This window comes from Elephantulus edwardii, unplaced genomic scaffold, assembly GCF_000299155.1.
Source record: "Elephantulus edwardii isolate Elephantulus edwardi_28Jun2011 unplaced genomic scaffold, EleEdw1.0 scaffold00236, whole genome shotgun sequence".
Taxonomy (NCBI): Eukaryota; Metazoa; Chordata; class Mammalia; order Macroscelidea; family Macroscelididae; genus Elephantulus; species Elephantulus edwardii.
Genome location: NW_006399986.1, coordinates 3,151,994 through 3,162,683, shown reverse-complemented (window position 1 = coordinate 3,162,683; position 10,690 = coordinate 3,151,994). Strand labels below are relative to the sequence as shown.

The following is a 10,690-nucleotide window of genomic DNA, read 5'->3' as shown; positions in this document are numbered from 1 at the left end:
ACTTGGCTCAGTGTTCTCAGGACCAGGTGGGATGAGGGAGTGCTGTGTATGTGCCCAAAGGGCTGGACGGCACAGCCTGTCTATTCTCAGACTGGGCTGCAGTGGGTCTGTTCCTTTCTCCTAAGCCTTGGTCTCTTTTTGGGGTGTCTATCCCCTTCTTGTGACCTGTGGGATTTTGCTTCTCTGTGAAGGTCTTTGGGAAGAATAGGGTTTGGGTCATAGAGGGCACTCCAGTTTTACTGAAATGGAAATAGAGGCATTTCCTGTGGCTCCCTCTGAGAACACCCCTGATCCTCTCCCTGGCTCCAGGACAGTGTTCACCCTTTATCTAGTCAGATAGTGCCCAGGTCCCACTTGTCGCCACTTGCCTACTGACCCTGCTTGCCCCTGTGTGCCACCTGGCACAGCCTGTATTCTGGAAACCTGGCCTCGGAGACTTCAGGGCTGAACTGACCCTTCCTGTCAGTGGGAGGGACAGTCACGAGAGCCCAGGACTTCCTCCTCCCCTTCTGGAAACCTGCTGTGTTCCCACTTGCTGTGACCAGAGACAGTACAAGAAGCAGGGACCTGGGTTCGGATCCTACCTCTGGCACCTTGTGGCCTATTCTCACTTTTATTAGACTGGGTTTTTCTTGAGAGTGGGGTTGCCACTGATGGTCCCTGAGTCGGCCAGCTGCTTCCTATGACCCTGTCCTTGGCAGAGAGGCAAAGCCATGGCAATGGGGCAGGGAGGAGAAGCAGCTGGGGAGTTCTGGGACCTCTGTGCCACATCTGTGAAATGGGTACGTGACCTGTAAGCGCATCCTACTGGTACAGGACATGTTCAGCTGCTCCCCCCTCAATATGCCCATTTCTGGAGGAGTCTGGGCCCAGTGTGCCATCTCCTACCACGTGGATGTCCGTTTTCTGACCGAGGCCTCAGCTCGAGGAGGGCTGAGAGCTCTGCAACAGTTAGGGGATACCACCAGCAGTGGGTTCCAGAGCCCCACTTCACATCCTGGACCCCAGCTCATAATGGTTCGGAGGCCTCACTGCATGACATCAGTCTAATGACCTTGGGTCACGATGCCAACTTTGGTTACCCAAATTCCCCCCCCCCCAGGGCATCCTGAAGCTCCTTCCCACTTTGTGGGGCTGGGACCAGGCAGAACAAATAAGACCAGAGTTTAGCAATGTGGGATTTAAGTTTCTATCTACACCCATTTCGACCTCCCGTACTGAGCCCGCTCCCTAACATCCACCTTCACACACGTTCCTTAGACTGATTTGAAGCGAACGTTGCTCCTTTGCGCTCACTCAGTCCTCCCAGCTGAGCCCAGCCCATCCTCAGGGTGGACCCCCTCGCTTTGACTCGACACTCCATTCATGTAAAATGCTATTCCCGGAAAATGGCAATGAGCTTGCAAGCTGAACCTCACTGAGAACGAAGGGGGGCGCCCAAGAATCGAGGGCTTGGAGGACAAGAGCGGCCTAAACCCAGGGAGACCAAACGGAGACCGTGGTTTTGCGAACCGACAGGGGCTGGGAATCGAATGGAGGGACGAGATTGGTCACGGCAATTCGAAGTGGGCGGGGATAGGAAGCAGGGATTCGAAGGGGGCGGGGATAGAACGCGGAGACTGGAAAGGGATAAAACCACTGGCCTGAATTCCCAACTAAACGCACTCGAGACAGAAATCGGGGTTCCTGGGTGTTGGGAGAACCGGGGATGAGGCAGGAGCTGCGGGAGTCCGTGGGCCAAATCGTGGCTTTCACACGGGAATTGGACGTGCAAACAAGAGCCCGGAGGCCGGCGCTCTAAATCGGGGTAGGAGGGAACTGTCACGAGCTTGGGTCCCGGCATGCGATCTGAGGACCCCTGATCCAGAGTGGTGAGTAGCCCGCTGCGCGGGCTGGAGGTCTGGACCCTAGGCTGGGCGTCCCGGCCTCTCCATCACCTGTCCTGTCACTCGCCTCTGCTCCCAAGCCTCAAGCATCCTGCTGTGAAGCATGCGCAGTGGGGAACTTTCCCTCCATCCGCTCCTGTCTGGGGCGGGGGTGTGGATGGGGGTGGGGAAGGGACCCAGGGCCACCTCGGGCGGATGAATTTATCATAGACACCTCCTTCCACCGCCACTGGGACTGGGAAGCGGAAATGAGGTGGTCAGTGCCAGCATCCGGCAGGTGCTCCTTTGATAAGGGGCTAGATTTATGGTTTTCTCTCCAAATCCCAAGACCCACACCCTGGCATGTCTTCCCGGCCCCATCCCCGAATTCTGAAGAGTCCTGGGGCGGGAAGGGGGGCTGCTCCCGCACCTCGTTCTTAGGCAAGCACCACAATGCGTTAACGGAGGTTAATCCTCCACATCTCTTCGTTCACAGCTCCCCCCACAACTGACGCCTCCCTCATCCACAAACCAGAATCTCCACTGAGGACCCCCCAAGACCTCTCAGCACCTGGGGCAGTGCTGGGTGAGCGGGAGGTCTGCGAGAAGCGTGGGCCTGGGTTCATGGGTCAGGGTGGATGGGGCTGGGATCCCGGGCTGGGATCCCTGACTCCTGGGTCTGAGGGAATAGGAGGGGGTGGAGGACCTGGACTCCTGGGCCTGAGAAAAGAGGGGACCAGGGACCAGCTTTTCTGATGGGGAAAGAGATGGGGAAAATGGGCTTCAAAGAAGGGACTGGAGTTAAAAAAGGTGAGGCTGGGGGCCAGGACTCCCGGGTCTGAGGAAGGAGGGAACTTGGGTCCTAGACTTCAGGTGACAAGGAAAGAAGGAAGGGACCCTGTCCTGGAGAATGACCCTCTGTCCTCCTTGGGCAGGAGTGTGACATGGCTGAAGCACATCAGGCCGTGGGCTTCCGATTCTCGCTGACCGCGGACGGGGCAGAAGCAGATCTCGGGACACCGGTGTTGCAGGAGATCTACCTCTCTGGGCTTCGCTCTTGGAAAAGGCGTCTGTGTCGCTTCTGGGTGAGCAGGGCAGCACCTGGTTTTCTCCCGAGAACTCAGTTACTCACTTACCTACTTCCGGGCTGGCTGAGGCCGGTCTCCCATGGGTTCCAATCAGAGAGCCGCCTCTTACTCCCTTTCTAGGGATGTTGATGTCCACTTTCAGGAACCTTGAAGCCATATCCAGGTCGTTCTCTGGGACTTACTTCTGGGAATACCAAGCTCATTTCCTGGAAAATCCCTTTTATCTCATGTCCCCCTTTGATAAGGACCAGGTTTCAGGAGCCCCTCTCCTGTCCCCTGCCTTCTGCTTTCCAGAACCCAGTCCTCATCCCCCACAATGGAGCTCACACCGCTTGCCTTTGCATTTTCCACCTTCTAGAACTAACTGACAGAACTCTGGTGGTGCAGTGCTTAATGCACTTGGTTGCCAGCCAGGAGATCAGAGGTTTGAACTTATCTCCCACTCAGCTGGAGAAAATGAGGCAGGCTGCTCCCCCAAAACATGATAGCACTATTTTTGTTGTGGTTATGTGCCGTCCAGACGATTGTGACTCATAGCGACCCTATGCAAAACAGCTCTGAAGCCTGCCTTGTCCTGAGCCAGTCTCACTAATTCCAACACACCGACCCCCATTGCACCAGTTAGTGTTTTCAATCCAGTTTCAAAACTCCTTTCCCAGCGAGCTCTGGTGGCCTAGTGGCAAGAAGCTGTACTGCAATCCCAGAGGTGCATGGTTCATCTCCTCCTGTACCTGTTAGATCTGATTTGATGGTACACACACACACACACACACACACACACAAACACAATAAATAATAAAATTTTAAAAAGAAACCCAAACTCCTTTGCATCCCTTACCTTAGTTCAACTGCATGTGGCTTGAGTTTCTTCAGTACGATGGGGATGGTTAGACTAGCTACCTCACTGGGGTCAAGGGATGAAATTGATGTAATGGTGCATCTGGAAGGTGGAATCCTACCTGAGCCCCCTGGAAACCTTTCCCATGACTGGGAAGACCCCTGTAGCATCAACATCTGGAGTGCCAGGTCTAAGAACTAATGATTTAAAAACAAACAAACAGCAGACCGCACACCAAAATAACCACATTGACCAGTACATTTCTCATTAACCTAAAGGAAAACTATTAAGTAAATAACTCACGGTGACCCCGTGTGATGAATGTATTATTGTGATGTGTGGGTGAGTGGATTCTAACTCCCTGTGATCCCATGTGGAAATCTCCCGTAGCCTTTCCTTTGCTACCATTTTTATGACAGCCAGTCACTGTGTCTTTCTCCCACAGACAGGTAGGGTGGAATCCAACTACCAACCTTTCGGTTAGCAACTGAGCCCTTAACTTTTACACCACCAATGTGCCTTGCCTGGTCTGACTCATTAAACTCACTGCAGCGGAGTCTATCCTGATTTGTATTAGGACAGAGTAGAACTGCCATGAAGAGTTTGTAAGGTTGTCATTTTTATGGGAGCAGATTGTCACATCGGGCATCTGTGGAGCTGCTGGGTGGGGTCCAATGCCAACCTTTCCACTAGCAGCCAGCCGCTTAACCACGGCGCCATCAGAGCTCCCTGCCTGCCCCGCAGTAAACATGCATTAAATGTCAGTTGTCATTTCTGTCACACTTCCCTGAGGATCTGGAGCTTTGCTGCTTCTCAGAACCAGGTTGTTCTAAAAGATCTCTCAGGGGATCAGTTGCCTTTTTGGCAGTGTCACTTTCAAAGCCCTGGAGTCACCTCCTCCAGGGAGTCCTCCCTGACTCCCTCAGGCTGAGTACCCAGTCTCCATGAGGCTTCCCTCCCCTTGCCTGGAGACACTGCCAGTCCCATACCGTCTGCCTGACCTGAGCTCTCTGGAGGAAGGGTCTGCATCTCTCTGCTCTCTGCTGGACCTCCTGCATGCAGGGCTCAGCACAGGTGGGGTGTGCTGAACAAATACTTAGGAGTGGCACAGAGCAGGTGCATGGAGGTGGAGGGGAGGGATTGAATGGATGTTCTTCCTCCTTGCAGAACGACTTCCTCACTGGGGTGTACCCCGCCAGCCCCCTCAGCTGGCTCTTCCTCTTTGGTACAATCCAGCTTGCCTGCTTCCTCCAGCTGGACCCTTCTCTGGGACTCATGGAGAAGATCAAAGAGTTGCTGCCAGACTGGTGAGGTTCCAACCTCCCCCCATACACTCCCCAAACTCCCCTCCCTCTCCCAGGTAAGATTCTTTGGCAGTGTGGCGGGTCTGCCAAAGAAAAGACTTTGGGTCAGATTAATAAAGGTAGAGCATTCAAGAAAAGGAGGTGATTTTCCTCTCTTCTGTCAGCACATTTCCCCCATCTGGATTGCTTTTGCTAAGAGGGATGGTGACACATAAGAAAAGGTCTATACTGAAAAATGAAAAACGAACTCTCTCTGCAGTCATGTGGTCTTAGGCAAGAGATATCAGCATTCTGTGCCAGGGCCCCAGCTTTCCAGTGGGGATAAGTGAGAACTGCTTATTACTTGGAAGGATTTAACAAAATCATGCGTGTGAAATGTTTCAGTATAGTATCAGGAGCCCTCCTGGTGCAGCAGGTAAATACTAGGCTGCTAATAGATAGGCCAGTGGTTCAAACCCAGTTTGTAGCTCTGGGGAAGAAAAATGAGGCTCTGCTTCTGTAAGGATTACAGCCTTGGAAACCCAGGGGTAAGTTCTTACTCTGTCCTACAGGGTGGACTCAGCAGTAGCGAGTTGAATTAGGTTTTTTAAAAAAATTATTTTGTTTTTTAATTACTTTTAATGAACGTTTACAGAGGCTTAGGGTTTCCATTCATTCATTGTTACACTTTTCTCTCTGACCACCCCCTCTTTCCTATTCACTCTTTTTCCTTGAAATGTAAAAGGAAAACTCTTTCACTCTCATGCAATCCCTCCCCACAAGTCCACTCCACTGTGCAGCCGTCTCTCTGGACTCCTGTCGTGACAATAATACCCAATCATATGTCCCTTTTAAACAGTTCTCTCCCTCATCTGTTTCAATGCAGTATACATCATTCCGCCCCTCCTTCTCTGTCTTCCCTCAACCCCGATGTCAGTCCTGTTTTACAGCAGTGGCCCTATGCAATATTTGTCCTTTGTGACAAATATTTCACTCAACATAATGTCCTCCAGGGTCACCGATTTTGCATAATATTTCATGAGTTCCTTGTTTTTCAATGCTGCATAGTATTCCAATGTGTGAATATACCACAGTTTCTCTATCCATTCGTTTGTTGATGAGTTGAGTTAGGTTTTACTGGTAGGTCTGCAGTCGGGCCAACATGCTGTCATCAGGTAGTGTCCATGATGCTGGTCCAAAGACCATGCCTTGAAACTCACTGTCTTCCTGGAAGAATAAAATGACTCCTAATTACCAGCAGAAGAAACAACAGACATTGCCATTAATCCCAACTCATGGTGACCCCGTGTGCTAGAGAGCGGAACTGCCCCACAGTTTTGTTCGTTTTGGGTGTTTGGTGCGTTTTTTTGTTTTTGGGGTTTTTTTTTAATTAACTTTTTGTTGTGACCAGAGTACAATTTTAGAGAGGAAACTGGTTTTTGATTCAGCAATTCTTTTTATTTTATTTTTTTCCCCATTGGGCAATTCCTTTTTTGTCTGTACTTTAAAAAAATTGTTGCTTTAATGAAGGTTTACATAAAAGTTGGGTGTTCTTTCATTCATTGTTGCTAGGCAATTGCTTTTGCTTTTTTTTTTAAATTGTTGTGATTTTAATGAAAGTTTACAGAAAACAGACGAGGCAGAGAACTGTATCAAAGGAATATATGATTAGGTATTATTTGCATGACAAAAGTTCAGAATAAGGGCTGCATAGTAAAGTGGTCTGGAGGGGGGGTTCTATATAAACTTTCATTAAAATATCAATTAACCCCCCCAAAACAAAACAAAAATGTTTACAGAAAAGTTGAGTTTAAATTAATTTATTGCAGTTTGTTTTTCTCTCTCTTCCTTCTTTCCCCCTCCCCCAGCCCACTTTATTGGAGTTTTTATTATTATTCATCCATGCATCCATCCATCCATTGTTGCATAGGCAAGTCTCTTAAAAATTTCTTTATTTTACTAAGAACTCTAATACCGAAACATTTCTCCTACACTGAAGCATTGACATCTTTTTTTTTTTCTTCTACAATATTTACTCTTATGGAACTGAGTTAGTTCACTCAGGATAATGCTCTCCGGTCCCTCCCAAAGCATTGACATCTTGAAATGAATTTGTAGGTGTCTCATAGGAGGGGCCAGTGACCTCTGGTGCTTTTAGTGGTAAGAAGTTGTGCTGCCAACCCAAAGATACACGGTTTGAATCCACCAGCTGTTCCGCAGAAGAAGGATGGGCAGTTTCCTTCCATGAGATTTACTGCCTCTGAAAACCTGCTGGAGGGTCAGCTGTGGGTCTGCTCTGACACTACGGTGCATCACAATAACAGTCGTCATCACAGGAAGGACCAGTCCTTAGAAGGAGACATCGAAATTGCAGATGAGGAGGGTTGTCGCTGTCAGTTTGCCAGCAACTTAACAGCGACACCCTGATAGGAGTAAGCACGACGGAGATACACCAGTCTGGGAGAGGATCAGAGAGCCAACCCAGCTCGATTTTACTGGGATAAGCACTGCACTTTTATAGGAACATGTAAACAAGAAGACCGAATAGGGTGGACTTGCAGACGTGGGACATGCAGATTCATGGGGGGGGGCGGGGGAACCTCAGCCTCATGCGGATCATTCCCAGCTCAACTGACACAGCAACTGTCTTCCCAGGTGGCAAGCTTTCTCAAGCTACAGCTAAACACAGGGGACCTTTCTCTACCCCATATTAAAGGTCATTGGGAGACTTGCACCTGTCTGGAGCTCAGGCGATCTCTCCTGGCCAGAAGCCTTCCCTTCCTCCACCACATTCTGTAACAGAGGGTCAGAGGAGGAGAGGAAGCCTTTCAATGAGGTGGACCTATGCCTTCAGCACAGTGGAGATGGCATCGATGGAGAGGGACAGAGCAGGCTTTTGATCTGTTGTACGCATTGTAGCCATCAATCGGAGTCAACTCAATGACACCTAACAACAACACACAACCAGCCCTGGTAGTCTTTGCTGTGTCAACCCTGAACTCCATTTCTGCTTTGTGTTGTGCTTGGCACGTTCGCTCCATGAGAGCTTCTGGAGCAAAGTGAAAAACAGCAACTGCACGATATATGCGTCGTCTTGTGCTGCTTCCTAAGTGATTATGTTCCCTTCATCATCTCGTCTCTTTAACTGAGACCCAAGAACCCCATTCAATAAGCTTACACGTCATGCTTCCTGACATTTACTATAACCCACACATTGTAACTCCAGAGTGCTTGCCTTGACTGCAGTCTTTACAGAAGCAGGTTGCCAGGCTTCTCTTCCGCAGCACTCCTGAGTAGGTTTGAACACCAGTCTTGAGGTGAGTGTTGTTGTTGTTGGTGTGTGCCTTTGAGCCAGAATTGGCTTGTTGCTGACCCTCCCATGGGTTTTCAGAGCCGGTAGATTGGAGGGGAAGAGCTTGCCCATCCTTCTCTTGTGAAACAGCGTGGTGGATTCGAACCACTTCTTTTTGAGTTGGCTGCATTGGTATCCCAGAGGCCACTCCTTCCACCAGCAGCTCTGAGGGAGAAAGATGGGCGCTATCTCCTCCCATGTGGTTTACAGCCTTGGAAGCCCAAGGGGAGGGTCAACAATGGATGGGTTCTGAGTCGACAGCAGTAAGTGAGGGAGCGTTTCTGTTCAGCGCTATGGGGCCAGTTCCTGTTTACAGCAACTCTGTGAACAACAGGATAAAAGCTGCCTGATCCAGCTCAGTCCTCACAGTCTCTGCTGAGGGGAATCCATTGCTGCAGCGGTTGGTGGCAAGGCCTCCTCTTTTTTTAATGACTCCCTGTTTTTACCAGACGAGCCTGGCTGATGTAGTGAGTAACACGTTGAGCTGCACCCAAAGGGCAGCAGTTCGAATCAAGAAGGTGATCTCTGGGAGAAAGATGGGTAGTCCCTTCTTTAGCAAGCAGCGTTTGTTGAAGAGGTTATCATTTCCCCATTCGATAGCTTTGATTTCCTTGTCGATTATCAGTTGACCATAGATATCTGGGTCTATTTCTGGGTTCTTGAATCTGTTCTATTGGTCGATGTGCCTGTCACTGGACCAGTACCACGCTGTTTTGGTTACCACTGCTGTATAGTAGATTTAAAAAAAATTTATTTTATTTCATTATTTTTTGTGTGTACCGTCAAATCAGATCTGACTGGTACAGGAGGAGATTGTTCCTCCTTCTCCAGCAGAGCATCTGGTGGATTTGAACCACGCACCTCTGACACTGCAGTTGCAGCTTCTTGCCACTAGGCCACCAGAGCTTGCCTGTATAGTAGATTTTGAGGTCATTGAGTGCTATGCCTCCACCCTCACTTTTGTTTCTCAGAAGTGTTTTGCTTATTCGGGGTCTCTTGTCTCTCCAAATAAATTGGATAATTTCCTTTTCAATCTACTTGAAAAATGAATTTGGTATCAGATTGGTATTGCATTGAACACGTGGATTGCTTTTGGTAGGATTGTCATTGTCACCGTATTGAGTCTTCTTATTCATGAACAGGGCACATTTTTCCATTTCTTTAGGTCTTTTATTGTGTCTTTCAGAAATGCTCTTAGTGGCAGTAAATTGCACGGGGTGGGGGGTGGGGTGGGGAATGCTCATCCTTCTTCAGCAGAACAGCTGGTGACCTTGAACTGTGTGCCTTTGGGATTGCAGCACAGTTTCTTGCCTCTAGGCCACCGTTTTACCCTGCTGGAGAAGTTTTTTGAACTGGGGGAGGTATGAGGGAGGAGAAAGAAATAGGGATGAAGAGGGAGGGAAATGTGCAACAATGAATGACTGAAAATGCAACTTTTCTGTAAACTTTTGTTGAAATCACAAAATTTAAAAATTTATTCTTTAAAAAACTGGCAACAAAGATTAGAGACACTAAGAGAAGTGAGTTTATATTAATGGAGAGGGACAGTTCAGAAGAAGAAAGTGAGGATGGTCATACACTTGAAATCCAATGTGACTGGATTTACTTTAAAAAATAAAACCCACCAAACTGCCTACACTTCATGTTTTTGAAGCTAAAATAACAGAAAGAGACTTCCTATCTTTCTGTTGCTGAGCTGTTTGTGAACTTTCAGCCTTTGAATTACCAGTGCAACTAGTTATGAACTATGACACGAGAGTTCCTAGAATTTGCATATAGAAATGGTTAAGTTGGTGTTTGTTTTGCTGTGTGTGTTCTCAACAACAATAAAATTTTTCTTTCACAGTTAAGAAAAAAAAAAAAGAAATGCTCTTAGTTTTCTTTGTACAGGTCTCTTGTGTCTCTAGTTACATTCAGGGTAGTCCCTTCCTTTTTTTAAAAAAATAATTATTCATTTTAATGAAAGTTTACAGAGACTTAGGGTTTCCAGTCATTCATTGTTGCACTTTTCTCCCTGCTTCCTCCCTCCCGCCCCCCCAGTCACTCTTATCCTTGAAAAGAAAAACTCTTTCATTGTTATACAATCTCTCCCCTCAAGTTCACTCCACTATGCAGCCTTCACTCTGGACTTCTGTAGTGACAAGAATACCCATTCACAAATCCCTTTTAAACAGATCTCTCCCTTATTTGTTTCAATGCAGCATACATCATTCCTCTCCTCCTTTTCTGTCTTCCCTCAACCCTGATGTCAGTCCCGTTTTATA

General features: G+C 48.4%; 1 protein-coding gene across 1 annotated transcript in view; it reads left to right on the top strand.

Annotated features, from left to right (window-relative positions):
- Nucleotides 1-2,800: 2,800 nt before the first annotated feature.
- The window catches only part of CPT1C (carnitine palmitoyltransferase 1C), a 28,140-nt gene continuing 20,250 nt past the window's right edge, over nt 2,801-10,690 (top strand). The window contains exons 1-2 of the mRNA XM_006898722.1: nt 2,801-2,950; nt 4,959-5,098. Coding sequence (XP_006898784.1) covers nt 2,810-2,950; nt 4,959-5,098 — 281 coding nt within the window. The 5' untranslated portion in view covers nt 2,801-2,809. The remainder of the gene's footprint in view (nt 2,951-4,958; nt 5,099-10,690) is intronic.